We start from the raw sequence: 18,627 nt of genomic DNA on the forward strand, positions 1-18,627 counted from the left end.
TCTTCCAAACTAGATGGATCAAGTGCACTCCAAGAAATGACAAGTGTCTTTATTCAAAGACAGTCCCTTCAAATGACAACTGTGGCTTAGAAAACTAAATAGTCTGCACATACACTGAGATTCTGAGCTTTTGTCCATTGCTGTCACATTCCTTTGCTATCACTGTATTTTTCTAGTGGTTTTAAAAGTGAAACTAGAAAGTTTGGGAAAACTATTGTCCATACCCAATACACACACAGCCAGAACAAACTGCACTGATTTACAATTATGCTTTCAACTCTAAATGCTGTACAGTGATACATTCTCTCTATTTTTAGAGTTTACAATTTAAATCAGACAGTCAAAACACATATGGAGGGAGAACATACAGCATCATAACCACTACTGAAGGTTGCATGAGGTTGGAATAAAGTTTTCATGTGACATGCAAATTCTCTTCATATTACTGAGGTAATATTTCTAGTTCCCCATGCCAGAAGATAAAGCTGAATCTCAATGAGCTGTCTTCTAGAAGAGTATCAACGTAATTGCACTCCATGATGACCTTGCAAGTTAAATTAGCAAAACCAGAGACTGACACCCCAACGCAGTAGATAAATATTAGGTAGAACAGGTTGTCATTTAAAAGCATATATAAGTTCTGCAAACTAGAACAAGCAGCTAGAAAACAAACATTTTCTATTTATTTAAACAGAGCATTATTCTACGCATTACCATTTTCAAGCAATGTTAACAAAAAGTTTAAGTTTATTTTCTATGCAGTAGTCTAACAATAATGGCTGACACAATATTAAAGATCGAATATAATGCAAGCTACTGATGTTAAGCAATTATCCAACTGAGAGTGAGCAGCTCAACAAACTTAGTTCAAACTGATATATACAATTCTGTCTTCTCCTCAGAGAATTTTCCAAAAGAAACAGCCAAGAACAAAATGCCTGCCACTTCAGTGTTTTTTAACATATGCCATAAATCCAAGCATTTCAGGTATTTTCTAGAACGCTTCCATGCCAATCTGAGCTTGCTATTGTCAGCTTCCTATCTAGGAACGTGTGCAAAAGTGACAAGGAGTGATGCAAGTCTGACTACTGGAATGGAGAAAGAGGGCACACACTTCCATTATACATTTCCATGGTTCTAAACACTTTTAATCAAGTCTTTAAGGATGTTCACTGATAAATCCAAAAGGTTTGCTTCATAACCCCAATGTCTTCTGAACGGAAAAAATCTAATTTCTCAAAAACCTTATAACATTTTTAAGATTGAAAGTTTTTGTGCTTCCTAAGAATTGCTAAAAAAAAAATTAACAACACACAATGCAAACAAAAGGCAAGAACCATTCAATACGACAGTCAGAGCCATCACATCCCAAAAATCATGAATATGCAATATTCATTCTTCCAGAATACCATATGTTGTTATATTAAAGTTCCTCTCTAACCCGTGCTAACCATAAATTTAAGTAAAATACAAGAGCATTAATAATTTCATAAGCTGTATAATTGCTACATCTTGTGGCAACACAGTTTAATGCAAGGAACAAGGGGGGAAATGGACAAACAATAAAAAAGACTTGTTTGCACATAACCTTCATACAGATATTCCCTGCAAACACCCACAACACCCTGCTCTCTCACTGTCGTTCTAATACAAGAGGGGTGGGGGAAGGAGAAGGGGGGGAATCATCCAAGATGCGATGGAGGAAAAGGAGAAAGTTGCAGTCATTCTGTGCTGGCTTTTAACGTGTCTCCGTCACTTTTGTCGGAAACCAATGGAAGAGGAAAGTGTCTTTCTTGTATCAATAAGTGCCTCGATCTTTGTCTCTTTTCCACCATCCTACACCTCCATGATGCCCAAACGACTCGACCCTTTTTCATTTGAGCAACAGCCACGTTCATCATCATAATCACCATCAGCCAGAAAAAAAGGAGCACCCACTTCTCTCCCCCACCCCACTTTACAATATGAAAGACAGAATTAACCATCAGGAAAGGGAGGAAGAAACGTGCAAAACCTCTCCATTAAAAAAAAAAAAAATCCATTTAAAAACAAAGAGGAGAAAGATATCGATTCCAGGCATTTATGCCGGGGATTAATTAGTCAAGGAACTGTGGAAGCATTAAAATCAGCCCCCTCCAGCAGCTATTGAAAGTGAGGGGGTGGGAGGAATTAAGACGACATTTTGGAGGGGGTGTCTCGAATAAATAGCTGGATTAGGGCTGGGCTGCTTGAGGGTGGTTTTTTTTTTTCCTTTTGAGGTCCCCGACCGGGGGGGGGGGGGGAGCCGTCTAGACCTTCCACAGTCGGATGCAGAAGGGAAGGAAGACATGTCTCCTTCCCCGTGCCCTCACCGCGCACTCGGCCCCGCAAGCCTGGGACTGGCCTCAGGCGGCGGCGGCGCGGCGGCTGCCGAGCCTGCCGCTGCCACTGCTGCTGCTGACACCGCCGCGCCCCTCCCTCCCCCCCAAGGGCCCGTTCCCCCACCACACCAGTCAGTCATCTTCCCCTTCCTCCTCCTCGCCTCCCCTTCCCCGCCGGGGAAGCAGAGACGGAGCGCTTCCCCGTCCCTCGCCATTTACCTTCCTTGAGCGCCGTGTTGTTACGGAGCAGGGAGGCCGCCGCTGAGGCCGCCACGGCCGCTGCCGCTGCCGCCGCCGCTGCCGCCGCCGCCGCCGCAGCCGCCGCGGAGCAGCCCTGCAGGCTCGGTGGGGACGTGGAGAGCCGGGACCAAGATGGCGGCCCCTCCAAACTTCCACTGCTACTTTGGACACTCATCAAGCTACTTTCCTGGAGCCCGGCGGCAGCCGCCGGGGGCAGCAGCACTTGGGGGAGAGGAAGAGGCGGCGCGGCGGCGGAGGGACAACCAGCAACGCCGCCGCCGCCGCCGCCGCGGTCATTGCCGGGGGTGGGGCGCAGGAAAAGGGGGGCAGCGACCCCAGGCGCGGGAACACGACGAGGGGGGAGGGGGGAGGCCGCCGCGCGTTTTGGGAAGGGGAGGGGGCTCCCGCTCCCTCCGAGCGGGCGCGGAGGAGAAGCCGCAGCTCAGGCCGGAGCAACCTGCCCACACCTCTGCACTGCGTCGCCTCCGAGCAGTCGCCAATGTTAAAGACGGAGGAAATCCTCTCACTCCGCCTAACCTTCTCCCCTGCTAGGGAGCGGGCGGCTGGGAGGGGTCATGCGCAGACACTATCGCAAGCTGGCAAATGATGAGGGAGCGACGCCGACGCCGCTGCTGCTGCGCATCACAGCCCGCCTGGGAGAAGGAAGGCACACGCAGCCGGCATGGGCACCTGCTCCTCCTCCCGCCTCGCCACACAGCAGGCCGCCGGCGACGCGCCCTCTTCTTCGGCCTCGTTGGGAGAGTACCTCGCTCGCTTACATCATACGCGCCCACACAGCCCGCCCTGGTTGTGACACCTCGCGGCTTCCTCCCATCGCGCATTTCACGTGTGTGTGCGTGCATACACACACACACATATATATATATATATACACACACACACACACACATATATACACGCGCGCGCACACACTGCAATCTACGCCCTCCACGGAAGCCTCCTCATGCTGGACACACATACGGATTCCATCATCATATCATACATTCATTTCCGAACCAGCCTCTGAGTCAACTTAGAAACTGCTCCCAGAAGATGTGGTCATGATCATAGGGTCAGATGGGGATTCAAGGCTGCAATACTAAGCGCACTTAGGGCAATATGTGGTGTAGTGGCAAGAGTGTTGGACTGGGAGCCGGGAGATCCGGGTCCTAGTCCCCACTCGGCCATGGAAGCTCACTGGGTGACTTTGGGCCAGTCACACACTCTCAGCCCAACCTACCTCACAGGGTTGTTGTGAGGATAAAAGGAGAGGAGGAGGATAATGTAAGCCGCCTTGGGTTCCTTGCAAGAGGAAAAGAAGGCAAGATATAAATGCAATAAATAAATAAATGTCCTATGCGTGTTTAGACAGAAAAAAAATCCCGTAACTCCCAGCATGCTGGGAATTGTAGGACTTTTTTCTGTCTAAACATGCATAGGATTGTGCCATTAGTAGGTTGTAAATGCCACTGAACGGAGTGGGTAGGGGCGGGGAAATCGGCCCTTCACATGTTGGATTTCCTGACCATTTTTGGCTGTGATGGGTAGCCTGATGGGACCTGGAGTCCAGCAAAGACTGTTTCTTTCTTAATAACTACACTGAATTCTCCAAAGTCTTTCTCTAGCTGCCACTCATGCAGGTAGACCCTAGCCACCAACCTGAATAGGCTGCTGAAAAAATATCTTGGACAATACTGCCCACTAGGAAAAATCAGCAAGCAATGAAGCTCAAAAGTGGTGCCTAGAACTTTTATAAGGACAGATGGGATATAAATATATTAAATAACTAAAAGATGGCCACTCAACAGCCATGTCATTATATACGATCCAGGAGTGACTACGTCAGATCACAGACAATTGACAGTCCTTTTTTGGTGCAGTTCCCTGAGTTATACTACTGTCCTCTTCCCCACCCCCCACCATCTATGGGGGGAAATGAAAGGGTGTGACTGGTTACCTCCCGTCTTGCTGGAGACAAAGCAGGAACTGAGCTAATCCAATCCTCCCTTCCTCACTCTTCTTCAGAAAGGCATTAAAGATGCAGAAAAGGGCAACCAAAATGATCAGAGGACTGGAGCAACTCCTCTTTGAGGAAAGATCACAATGCAGGAGGGCAATTTAACTTTTCTCTTTTTTTTTAGGTGGCTAACAGGGGCATGATAGAGATGTATTGAAATATGCATGGTGTGGAGAACGTGGATAGGGAGAAGTTCTCCCTCCTCTTGCGTAATACTAGGGCCTGGGGTCATCCAATGAAGCTTAATAGTGGGAGATTCAAGACAGCCAAAGGGAGTGCTTCTTCAGACGGTGCGTAGTGTGGAATTCACTGCCACGAGATGTAGTGGTGGCCATCAACATGGATGGTTTCAAAAGGAAATTAGAAAATTAATGGAGGATCACGCTATTCATGGCTGCTAGTCACGATTACTATGAGTTACCTCAGGTATCGGAAGCAGTATGCCTCTGAATACCAGTTGCGGGGGAACACAAGCAGGCAGGTGCTGTTATACTCATGTTCTCCTATGGCTGTCCCTTAGGCATCTGGTTGGCTTCTGTAGGAACCCAATGTTGGACTAGAAATTCCTTTGATCTGATCCAGGATGGGCCATCTTATGGGTTTTATGAGCAGATTCTTCAGTCCCGTCTTTCTTGTTAAGGAAGATGAGAGTTAAGTCTGCGGCTTTTCCGTCCCATTTACATCATTTCATTGTGGGCATCAATCTGTCTATATTAATGTGGAATATGTCAAACTGATAACATTATGAAGGAGACTGTAGCCCTATTAGATAGGTGGCACCAGATGGGGGTTCTCCTTGATAAGTAGCTCACTCCCGCACCCACTCACTTGCTCTCCCACCCACCCATTACTGCAGAGATGCAGAACCACAGGCCCAGGGGCCAAATTTGGTCATCCTGGGATCCCAATCTGGCCCTCCAAGGTCCCCCAGATGGCCCCACCCCCTTCCCCTGGCCCCACCCCTTTCCCACAACCACCAATGGTTTTGTGGTTTCCCAGCTTTTGTGCAGTTTTTTCCCCATTTTAAGAGGTTGAAATGCCTGTTCTAAGGCTTAGTTATTGGCAGAAAGGCGTTAAGCTAAACTATGCTGGCATTTTTTTCCAGCCCCACCCTGTTTGCCTTTGGTCCCTCCCCTTTTTCCTTCAGCACTGCCAACCCCTGCAATGCAGGCCCCCAAAGCTTCTCCATTACTGAATCCCTGCAGTTACTTGAACTAAAGTCACTTTTAACATATGCATTATAACTGAACTGGAAATTAAAATACAGATGCAATTCTAAGCAATGCTTACTTGAAAATAAGCTCCAACAAAATCAACAAGACTTCCTTCAGAGAAAATGTATTTAGGATGGGAATATTAGTGTAAAATATAGAGAGCCGGTGTGCTGTTGTGGCTAGAGTATTGGACAGGGACTCAGAAGATTTGGGTTCTAGTCCCCACTTGGCCATGGGAGCTCACTGGGTGACTTTGGGCCAGTTACAGACAGCCCAACCTACCTCACAGGGTTGTTGTTGTGAGGATAAAACAGGAGGAAGATTATGTACGCCACCATGGGTTCCTTAAGGAGGAAAAAAGGTGGGATACAAATTAAACAGATAGATTAGATAGATAGATAGATAGATAGATAGATAGATAGATAGATAGATAAAATATACCAACTGAAGGTCTGAACAGAGCCTTACACACTTATAACTCAATATGCATAGGCTCTATACACCCAGTCAGGAACACTGCCTTTTCTAGGATTCCAAATCAAGCAGAAGAATCTATGCCTGTATTGCCAGGAGCGTCTTTTACCAGCTTTGGCTGGTCTACTGGCTACAACCATTCCTGGATAAGGATATTTTGGCCATGGTGGTCCATGCTCTGGTAACCTCCCAGCTGGATGACTTTTGTTGTTCAGTCGTTAAGTTGTGTCTGACTCTTCGTGACCCCATGGACCATAGCACACCAGGCCTTCCTGTCCTCTGCTCTCTCCCGGAGTGTGCTCAAGTTCATATTCATTGCATTGGTGATGCTATCTAGCCATCTCATCCTCTGCCGTCCCCTTCTCCTTTTGCCTTCAGTCTTTCCCAGCATCAGTGACTTTTCCAGTGACTTTTCTCTTAGCATTTGGTGGCCAAAATATCTGAGCTTCAGTTTCAGTATCTGTCCTTCCAATGAGCAGTCAGGGTTGATTTCCTTTAGGATTGACTGATTTGACCTCCTTGCAGTCCAGGGGACTTGTAAGAGGCTTCTCCAGCACCACAGTTCGAAGGAATCGATTCTTCGGCGCTTGGCCTTCCTTATAGTCCAGCTTTCACAGCCATACGTTACTACTGGGAAAACCATAGCTTTGATTATGCGGACCTTTGTCAGCAAGGTGATGTCTCTGCTTCTTACTATGCTGTCTAGGTTTGGCATAGCTTTCCTCCCAAGGAGCAAGCGTCTTTTAATTTCATGGCTACAGCAATGTGTTATACTTGGGTCTACTCCTGAAGATGACCCAGAAGCTTCAATTAGTGCAGATGCAGCTTGTAGAATGTTAGCAGGTCCAACCAGATGCGATCATATTACATCGATTCTAAGAAAGTTGCGCTGGTTGCCTATTTGCTTCCAGGCCCAATTCAAGGAGTTGGTTTTGACTTTTTAAAAGCCAAAACAGCTTGGGACCCCAATACCTGAAAGAACCCTATACCAGCCTGCCCCTGGGGAGGCTCTTCTCAAAGTACTTCCGACAAGTTATGTGTTAACAAAGGAAAGAGCCTTCTCTGCTATGGAACCCTGTCTGTTGAACTCCTCCAAAAAGAAATGTGACTGCCAATGACTTTTTGGTGTCAAAGTAAAACCTTTTGGTTTGTAGGGGCATTTTAGCTGACATTTTAGTTTGTCCTTTTATGTTTCACTGCTTTTAATTTATTTTATGATGGCATTCTGTTTTGTTTTAATTGTATTTTTGGATTATATGATGATACTTGGGTCTTGTTTTCTACACTATCATGATATCTTTGGGTGAAGGGTGGTTTATAACAACAACAACAACAACAGTGCTGCTGAATGTCCAGAGGTCATGGTGGGTCCAATGGGAACAAATCCACTCCTCCCCTCTATATATTCAGCCTACACTGATTGAAGTTGTAAGCAGGGATAGAGACGGGTTATTCCTGTGTTAATTTGGTCATACATGACCTACTGGCCTCAAAATAGCAGAATTCTGACAATATAATTAATTAGTCCTCTGGAAAAAAATGATTGGCATTTACCCACACTTCTTTATTGACAGAGCATGTCTAATAACCAACTGTAAATAACATATTACTTCATAAATAATAAAATACCAAATGTAAGCTTATATTTATTCTAGTATAGGATCCTCTTCCAGTATAAATAAAGCGTGCTTCCAGATGGAGGGCTCTTCACGCTACCAGTCAAAAGGCATTGTGCAGTTATTCCATCTTTTCCTCCTTAACAGATCCTTAACTGATATGAAAAAAGATGGAGGAAGCAGCAAGAAAACACAGGCAGGGTTACAAATGGAAGACAACGATGTCTGAGCCCCATTAAAAATCAGTGAATGAGGCAGGGCAGTGGCATGATAAAAGTTTTGTCTAGAAGCACCCGAAGTCATCTTTATCGATGCAAATTCAGGATTACTATTATCTGCTATTATTGTTACATACTCCTCACTTAGATCTTCTCAGCTACCCCCAAATGTGTACACTGCAGCTGGGCTTCCAGGTCAGCCTTGGCTCCTTGTAGAGGCTGAATGAGTAAAACCTCTCTTTCCTCACATTGAGACTCCAGGCTTTGTCTCAGCAGCTGTGGAGCCTCCACTTGCTGGTTTTGCTGCTGCAGTGCCTCCATCCAGTGTCTGTGGTACTACCATGCTCATGAGGCCTCCCCTTGCTGTTGGAACAACAAACTCTTTTGCAGTAGGAGTTACTGCTACAGCCTCCATTTTGGCTCAATCGCATCAGCTCACAGTTTGTCTCCAAGAAAACATAACCCTGCTTCTAAAAACAGCGTTACATGGCCCCACATGGTAAGGAATTCCAGGGGCAATCCTACATAGGTTTTGCTTTTGGAGGAGACGGCACTGGAAGACATAGATTTGTTTATTTACAACTATATACATAGAGCATAGGTAGAGGAAAGAAGCATATGCACTCCTACCAAGCCAGAGATCAGACCTGTGGAGGTCTCCAGTGCGTCCTCCTCCAGCTTCGGCTAACACTGGGAAAGGGCCTCCTTCAAGGTAGCAATGGTGATGGGTTATACTTACAGGTAAAGATCGGACCCCAGTCAATGGCAAGCCCATAAACTGTATACTGCAAATCATGCCTCAACCCCAGAGCCAGGAACAGAAGCTCAGCACTGGTAGCTGCTTCTTCCCTGCTTGCCAAGTATAGGATGTGGCTTTAATTTTCACAGTTCAGAGTGCCATTGGCCCAGCAGGGTAGCATAACAAGCCTCACTCCTCACTATCAATCTGGATCACTGGTTCTGCTACATTTTTCTACCAACAAGCTTTTGTGTTAAGTTATTTATTCATTTATTTATGTATTTCTATACTGCCCAATAGCCGAAGGTGATTCACAAAAATTAAAACCAAACGGCACACAATAAAACAATTTAAAATATATAGAACATTAAAACCACAATACAACCACAATAAAACCTAGCAGCAGTGCAGGAATTTAAAATATAGATTTAAAATAGCAAAGCTAAAAGTCTGGAAAGCTAAAATGCCTGGGAAAATAACAAAGTCTTCACCTGGTGCCAAAAGGAATACAATGTAGGTGCCAGGTGAACCTCACTAGGGAGCTCATTCCACAGCCAGGGTGCCACAGCAGAAAAAGCCATCCTTGTAGTAGCCACCCGCTTCACTTCCTTTGGCAGGGGCTGACAGAGAAGGGCCGCTGAGGATGACCTTAAGGTCCAGGCAGGCACATATGGGAGGAGGAGGCGATCCTTCAGATAACCTGGCCCAAGCCATTAAGGGCTTTAAATGTTAATACCAGCACTTTGAATCGGGCCCAGAAACGGACTGGCAGCCAGTGCAGCTGAAAAAGTACTGGCGTAATATGAGCTCGCAGGCCAGTCCCTGTCAACAATCTTGCTGCCCTATTTTGGACTAGCTGAAGTTTCTGGACTGTTTTCAAAGGCAGACCCACCTATAACGCATTGCAGTAATCCAGAGAAGAGGATATCAGAGCATGGATAACTGTAGCTAGGCTATCTCTGTCCAGATAAGGGCGTAGTTGGTATACCAGCCAGCCTAAGCTGATAAAAAGTGCTCCGTGCCACTGAGTTCACCTGTGCCTCAAGTGACAGTTCTGGCTCCAGTTCTGGTCCCAAGAGCACCCCAAACTACAAACGTGATCCTTTAGGGGGAGTGCAACCCCCTCCAGAACAGGTTGAATATCACCTAGCCGGGCAGATGAACCACCCATTAACAGTACCTCTGTCTTGTCTGGATTGAGTTTCAGTTTATTGGCCCTCATCCAGTCCACTACCATGCCCATGCCCTGATTCAGAACAGCCACTGCCTCTCCTGGGTTTGATGAGAAAGAGAGGTAGAGCCGGGTGTCATCCGCATATTGATGGCACCTCAGCCCACACCTCCGGATAACCTCCCCCAGCGTTTCATGTAAATGTTGAACAACATGGGGGATAAGATAGAGCCCTGTGGAACCCTATGGTACAATTGCCATGGCACAGAGTAACAATCCCCCAGCACCACCACCTTCTGGAATCGGCCATCCAAGTAGAAGCGGAACCACTGCAGTGCAGTGCCTCCAACTCCCAACCCAGACAACCTATCCAGAAGGATACCATGGTCAATGGTATCAAAAGCCACTGAGAGGTCCAGGAGAGTCAACAGGATCGCACTCCCCCTGTCCCTCTCCTGGCAGAGGTCATCCCACAGGGTGACCAAGGCAATGTCCATTCCAAAACCAGGCCTGAAACCCAATTGAAATGGATCTAGATAATCCGTTTCATTCAACAGTGCCTGGAGCTGTCCTGCAACCACCCGCTCAAGCACCTTGCCCAGGAAGGGGATGTTGGCCACTGGCCTATAATTGTTAACATCCTCCAGATCCAGATTAGGCTTTTTCAGGAGTGGTCTGATTACCACCTCTTTTAAAGCGGCAGGCACCACTCCCTCTCTCAAGGAGGAATTTACAACCTCCTGGACCCAGCCAGACATCCCCTCCTTGTTTGATTTAATAAGCCATGAAGGGCAAGGATCAAGCACACAAGTGGTCGATCGGACTTGGCCAAGCACCTTGTCGGCATCCTCTGGCCTCAGTAACTGAAACTCACCCCAAAACTGGACCAGACTGTGCTCTGAACGCCTCTACCAATGGAACTGCATTAATGGTGGTGTCCAATTCATGACGAATCTGAGTGACTTTATCTTCAAAGTGCCTTGCAAACTCATCACAGCATGCCACTGGGGGTTCCACCATCTCTCTCCCTGGCCCAGAAAGTAACAGGCTGCGAACCACTCAGAAAATCTCCGCTGGATGACACTGAGAAGATGCAATGCTGTTGGAAAAAACTTTCTCTTTGCCACCCTTACTGCCACAGAGTAGGCTTGATAGTGAGCTCTTACCTGTGTTCGGTCAGACTCAGCACGACTTTTCCTCCACCTGCATTCTAGCCGTCTCCCCTCTTGCTTCATTGCCCTCAGTTCAGGTGTATACCAAGGAGCTGGCCGGGCTCTGCTCAGAGGGAGAGGGAGCTTGAGCACGATCGTGTCAACCGCCCGAGTCATCTCTGCGTTCCACAGAGTGACCTGGGCTTTGACAGGAGCACCAGCCATACCAGCAGGAAAATCCCCCAGAGCCCTCTGGAATCCATCGGAATCCATTCGCCTCCGGGGGCAGACCATTTTAATAGTTCTCCACCCTTGCAGAGGGGGAAGGCTGCCAAGAGTCTAAACCTCAACAGGAAGTGATCTGACCATGACAAAGGGACAGATGTTAATTCCTCCACTTTCAGATCACCATCCTCCTGCCCAGTCAAGAAAACCAGATCAAGCATGTGTCCTTTTATATGTGTTGGGCTGATGACATGTTGGGACAGCCCTATGGTTGTCATGGCAGCCATGAAGTCCTGAGCCACCCCAGATACAATGGCCTCGGCATGGAAGTTGAGATCCCCCAGGACCATCACCCTAGGGGTCCTCAACACCAAGTCCGAGACCACCTCCGTCAGCTCAAGCAGGGAGTCTGATGGGCAGCGGGGTGGGCGGTACACCAACAGAATCCCTAGTCTGTCCCAGGTACCCAACACAAGGTACAAACACTGAGGATGGGAGAACTACCTCAAGCATTTCCCTAAGTTAGCTGAGCAGAACAACTTTTATTCATGGAACTCAGCAGAAAATATCTATACTGGAGGCTGACAACTATACATTTCATATATATAAGATGATTTACATTACTGGATTATTTTTACTCTAAAATGAAAACTATGTAACCCAGCAGTTTCATTGTGCTGGCTGGAGTCCTAAATTATACATGGAGCTCCACTTCAAGCTGCTGTTTCCTCGTTTACTCCAATGTCACGGATTGCTCTATGAAGGTATCCCCACTGCACATGCAGATCTGCCCCTAACATTACAATAAGCGGGGACTCCCTGCCTGGAGCTGTGTGTGAGTGTGTGCATGTACATCCAAGCTTTATGGAACTTAGCACTGGCATGATTGGCAGCAACTCTTCTCCCAGTTACTAGCACAGAAGCCCAACTGATATTAATAGGACTTACGTGTAGGTGCCCATTTGTATGAACTTTGGGCAGCATCCAACACTGGCACTCCACCAGTGCCAATCACATTGTGCTAGCAGAAACGACCAATAGTACAACAGGAAGCTAGCGCTTCATAGTGCAACTCTGGAAACTAGCTCAGACTAGTGCTTCTGGAATGGGATAAATCCTGTTCTGGAAGCGCTAGTCTGGGATAGTTTCTGGTTTTGCTGTCAAGCGCTAGGTTCCCGTTGCACTAGCGGTGATTCCCATTAGCACAGCATTGGATACTGCCCAAAGTCTTAAAAATATGTATTTATTTATTGCTGGTTATGTATTTATTGGTTCCAGGATACATTAGAGCAATTTCCCCAAATGTATAAATAAATCCTTGTCCCCAAAGGGCTCAAAATCTTAGTTACGAATGTTAAGGGGTTCCAGAAAGAAACAAGAAAAAAAACTAATCATCACTGCTATTATAAGTGCTTAAAATAAGATCGTAATTTATGAAGACTTAAGGTTTATTTATTGGAATCTTTATTGAATAACGTCTGTGCAACAACTTAAGTCACTGGTAAGCACTGTAGCAGAAATCACCAGGCTTTCTAATATCTGAAGTACTTCTTAGCACAAGTACATAGTCCAACAGATGTTGGTTGTATTCAGCTGGTCCCCAGTCGAAAGCCTTGGAAGCAGTTGATAATGTCCTCAGTTCCGCAGGGCTCATAACCTCAATTGGAAGAAGCCCTGGAGGATTTAGAATCTAACAAACACACCCACACTGTTATGCCAAAGATGAGCAAACACTAAAAAAGGAGTAAAAAAAAAAGAAGATACATGGACTCACAACAATGTAGGTAAACCATGAACGATGCTCATTATAGATCTCCTTAAGCTAATGCCTTACCACTACCTTTACTTTAGTATTATGTTGTCCATCTGTCAAACAGTACATAACTGGAAAAACAGCTTCATCCATGGAATGTATATAGTTACTATGTAAGCTATTAGCGGTAAGAACTATGTTAAATTACCCATATCTGTCATGTTGTAATCTGTTTGTTTTGTTTTCATTTGCCATGGAAGTTCATTTGACTGAGCTGCAGCAGACAGACAAGACTAACTTGTAAGCAGCTCACTGTTCTTCACTGTGAAGGCACCTGATGTAGCAACCGGGTTGAAGCTAAGCAGCATCAAGCCTGGTCAGTGGCTGGATGAGAGAGTGCCTGAAAACTCTATTCTCCATGCCGTCTTGAATTCTGTGATGGAGAATAGGTAGGATAAAAATATTCTACAATGGGAAAATAAGATGTGCGTGGGTGTTAGACCCATAACCTTTTTATATACCAAAAGCTGCAATGCTACGCACACTTATTTATTTTATTTATTTGCTACATTTATATTTACATTTATTTGCTACATTTATACATTTATATATTTATTCTATGATTCTATATGGAACCAATTACCTAGGGAGGTAGTGGGCTCTCCCACACTGGAGGCATTCAAGATGAGGCTGGACAGCCATCTGTCAGGGATGCTCTGACTTGGATTCCTGGATTGAGCAGGGGGTTGGACTCAATGGTCTTGTAGGCCCCCTCCAACCCTACTATTCTATGATCCCACCTTTCTTCCAAGGAGCCCAAGGCAGCATACATGATCCTCCCCCTCTCCATTTTATCCTCACAACATCCCTGTGAGGCAGGTTAGACTGAGAGTTAATGATTGGCCCAAAGTCACCCAGTGAACTTCATGGCTGAGTGGGGACTAGAACCCAGATCTCCTTAGTCCCAGTCCAACACTCTAACCACTACACCACCTGGGAGCAAGTCCCAATAAACTCACTGGGGCTCAGTTCAAAGTAAACTTGCATAGGACTGAGCTACATGAATCTATGCGAGCTGTCAAGTGGTGCTCAGGGATACAATCCAGATCTTACATCAGCGGGAGTTTTCCCAATTTTCTAGGGCATGTTCAGGCAGTTGCTTGCTGTGTCCCAGTTGTACACTGAAGTTGTGTGTTTCCAGTTTGTCTCTCATCTGCCTCAACTAGCGCACCATTGTCCACAGCAGTCACCAGGGGGTATATGGGGCAAATATAGAACAGTGACTAAGACATGGATCATGGAATTGGCCAAAATAAAACAGATCAATCATTGGCCTGTTTGGATTTTTAAATGAGTCTACAATATGGAAGCCTGGAAAGGCCACTGTTGAAGCTCCATGAGTATAATTTCGATTACATAACAGGCTTCTCGGAGTTGTATGGATTTTGGCTTCTATGCTATATCATGGGGAAAGAAAAATCAACACAGAGGTGGTTTGGTGTTCAGTCTATTTTTTTAAATCTGTTTCCACCCAGCTCTCAAACATTGGGTGTATTATTCCTTAGCTTTCATCAACTTAATTTGGCACTGTTTTTATCCAGGCAATCCATTCCATGAATATTTCATAACATTTCTTCTTATAACTCCCAAATAGCTGTGCTTTGGAATGTCAAGTGTTTGATTGTCTATGTACAAAAAACTTTCCAAGTATTCCCACTAACAATTAAATCCTAATTTAGCCTGCTGCTGAAAATGGGAAGCATATAAAAGGGTGCAATTGTGCATACATACACCCATAGACACACACACACATGCCAGCCTTTCATCCTTGCTTTGTACTTGCTGGGATGCAGGGAAACAAAACGACAGTAAAAGAGAGGAATTCTAATTCAAAACATAAGATCTGTGGCCACAAACAGTACATTTTTCCAGAGGGGAAATAATACTCTGCTGTTAATGATTTGTGTAATAGAAACTTTATATGAATAAGAATTCTGGTCAGCTTTGGAAATTGATGCATTGAAATTCTACAAACGGCTGCAGCCCAAGCTGATTTCTCTCTGCCGACAGGACACATCGGGGGTGTTTCCACGAGTGATTTACTCTGAACTGGCTGTGTGTGGAGGTTGTTAGGAATACATGACGTTGTGCCATCCCACAGCCACCCCGGAGCTTATTACAGAAAAACCGGTTCTTCTGAGACTGGTTATACTTTGCCTCTTTACTTTGGCTTGGCTACACTTCTGTTGGGGTGTGTTCCATCTCCCTCACTTGCTTCGATATCATAGCCCTGCCCATGGGGGTGTCTCTCTCACCTGGCCGTGACCTCTCTGACCCTTGTCAGGGGGTGTTTCTACCAACCCTTTCCCTCCCTCTTTTCTGGAAGCTGCCTGTGTGGGAGAAGGGGGAGATATTACAGGAGGGAGCAGTCAGAGCAGAGATCTACTGCTGGAAGAGATGAAGATATAAGCACTCTTAACATACAAGTGCAGTATCATCCCACCAGGCGTATACATACATAGAGGGGTCAGTCAACACCACTGAAGGCAGCAGATACATACATGCGTTCAAGCCAACTAGTGCTTTAAACTGTTCTAACATTGACAGCAGAACGCTTAGCAGATAACACTGACAGAACTCACACATCACATCCCAATCCAGGGAGGCCTTTGGAAAGCATCCCATCCCAGAGAGTGGAGCACAACAGGGTGACAGAAGGGGAATCGACAAGAGGGGTTCTTTATTCTCAGTGGCGACAGTGTGTAATTGTGCCTTTACTGCTCTTTTCCCAATTGTTAACGTGCAATTGTGCTTTAAAAAAAACTTTAAACAACAAAAAAAGGGGGCTTGGAAGGCAGCAGAGACACTGGGCAGAGTGGGGTAAAAGGAGTGGAGCAGAACGGGGTGGAAGGAGGGGGGAATCAGCAAGAGGAGGAGGCAGGAACACGGAGGAGCTAAGCAGATCCCACCCACACTCCGCCCAGACTCCACCCAGCCATCAGGAAAATAATTCGATTTGAGCTGCGTGTAAACCATACAGAGCCCCCAGGCAACACCAATGATAAGCTGCGAGTATGAGCACTGTGTGGGTTGGAAAAGGAGCGGATCCAATAGCGGAAACACTGCAACAAAGCCAATACTGTGGAAACAGGGCCATCTAAAAACATCCTCAAATACAAGCAGGGCATATCTATTTGGGGTTTAATTTATCTCTTACATCTCCATGCTAGCTTTGAACTAAATGTGGTTAATTCTGTGAAATCACTCTTACTTCCGTTCCAGAAATCAAGTTCTAGAACAGTTCAGAGCAACATATTCTAGTAACTGTAAAGCAATAGAGTGTATCCTTTTCCTTATAATGAAACTATGGTATAATTTGTATACAGAAAAAAAAACCCGTATCATTTCTTATGTCAGTCAAGACAATTTACTGAAGCAAAGCACAGCAAGCTCGTAGCAAATACAGTACTCTTACACTGGGGTCTCCAGTGTAGTGCCCTTAGGCACACTGGAACATCTCTCTTGGTACCCAGCAGGCTCCCTGCCCCTCCTGATTTTTATTTTATTTATTAAGATTTTAAAAATAATTTTTACTGCCATGCTGCAAAGCAAAGTTCTGCTCTCCAGCACCATCTTTATTTAGGTTCAAAAGAGTGATTTTGTGCTCTGGAGCTCAGGCCACATCTCTGCCTTGTACTTAGGTTCTAGGCAAGTTACTTTTCTTTTAGTGTCACCAGTCGGACTACTGCGAAATGAGTATTTTGTGACCATGACAGCTATTTTATGGGCAATCCCCCTTCATGGAAGCCATTTTGTGAGAGCACCCATAACACACTCTCAAAATTCTAAATGTGCCCACTAACCCAGACAGTTTAGGGACACCTGCCCCTTGCATGTCCATCTTATGGAGGTTCACAGGAAATCGTCCATGGTTAGTAGAAAAAGAGAATTCAACTATTCACTTCCTGGCATGCACTTTTAACAAGCAAAAATGGAATAAACAGGGGAGAAAGGGACAGGAGGGATGTGATAAAATGGGAGGAAACAATGGTAGGGTTGCCACTTACGTGACTCCCAAAAAGAGGAAATCCAGCACCACCCAAAAAAAAAGGGCGAAAAAGGTACAGATTTGCATAAAATTTGCATGCACTTATTTATTTGTATAAACACAAATTTGGAAAAAAATACTATAATTTAAATGAAAATACAGTATATCTGACCATTGTGAAGGACTGTGACCAGTCTGCTGTCCAGGTGCTAACTGTGGACTGGTGGCTTCAAGGCCCCTTCCAGGCTCTCCCTTCTTAGGGTTCTTCATCTCTATCTTGGACTGTCCTCTGGCAGCCCTTGAAACAGAGAATTAGCCTCTGTAAAATAGGACACACTAGGTTGTGATGGACAGGTATGTAAAGTCTAGAGGAGAAGGAGGTGTAAGTTAGCAGTTAGTACGTGAAAGAAGGCTTTATAAATAACAAAAGTGAAATTGGGAGGATAAAGGGATCGAGGCCTGGTAACGTTCAGTATCTGGGTTCCAATACACACAAGGCCAATTACAAAATAGGGCCATCAACAATTGGACCTCCAATAGCTATTTATAAATGTCTTTTGGAATGTAATACAGTGGATGTTCAGTATGTTAGAGAGGAATGGAATAGGTAACTGAAATGCTCTATATGGCCTAATCAGTGGAAAGTTGCCTTAGCTTCCATATACTATTCCTGTAGATTTAACATTCTGATTCAAAGAAAAATATTATATTTTGTATATAGTGAACACCACAGAGACTTTTAAAGAAGAAGCTGGCTAGGTCTGCTATATTGGACTGATCCATCATGGCTCTTCTTATGGTCTTAAGAGAGATCCATTCATATTTCATCTCTATTCTGGTAACCAGTTTGTAGTTATCCTATAGTATTCCATACTAATCTCAAAGTTAACTAGGTCTGGTTCTCACTGAGTTGGTGAGTCCATGTCTGGGCTGTACCACTTCACACATGCTATTTGAATAATCCCCCACAAAATAAAAGATTCCAACTCATAGAAAACAAAGCTGTCAGGAAGGGAGAAAACAAGGCTTGAATATGTCTCCCAAGTCTGTTAAGACTGAGGGTGCTTCTAGACGAGGCTTTTATTATGCAATCACCCAGCCTCATTCATGGAATTTTACAGGGTATCCTAACGATGAGATCTTTGGTGAAATGATGAGATCCACTGAACAGAGGATGTTCAGTATGTTAGAGAGGAATGGAATAGGTAACTGAAATGCTCTATACGGCTTGTAACCCTCCCACATTTTTCCATCACTTCTTCCATCTTGTTTGTTACCAGAAAAAAAGCTGTTTAGGAGGGAACAATGGAATAGCTGGACAATGCCTTTTGATTGTTAGCGCTAGGTGCCCTCCATCTGGAAGCACCCATACACCTTGCAGCAATATCATGGTAATATTCT

The 18,627-nt window shown here is 45.3% G+C and overlaps 1 protein-coding gene across 2 annotated transcripts in view; it reads right to left on the bottom strand.

Annotated features, from left to right (window-relative positions):
• The window catches only part of TLK1 (tousled like kinase 1), a 94,382-nt gene extending 90,987 nt beyond the window's left edge, over window positions 1–3,395 (bottom strand). The window contains exon 1 of one of the 2 annotated variants that reach the window (XM_084812577.1): window positions 3,068–3,395. Coding sequence is in view for 1 of the 2 variants with exons in the window: in XM_084812567.1 (XP_084668693.1) it covers window positions 2,580–2,775 (196 nt within the window). In the remaining variant the exon portion in view is untranslated. Of the gene's footprint in view, window positions 1–2,579 lie in introns of both variants that reach the window. The other variant, XM_084812567.1, reaches the window with a different exon arrangement.
• Window positions 3,396–18,627: the final 15,232 nt, after the last annotated feature.

Source organism: Heloderma suspectum, chromosome 1 (assembly GCF_057233095.1).
Source record: "Heloderma suspectum isolate Gila_16-S chromosome 1, 16-S_ref, whole genome shotgun sequence".
In the NCBI taxonomy this organism is placed as follows: Eukaryota; Metazoa; Chordata; class Lepidosauria; order Squamata; family Helodermatidae; genus Heloderma; species Heloderma suspectum.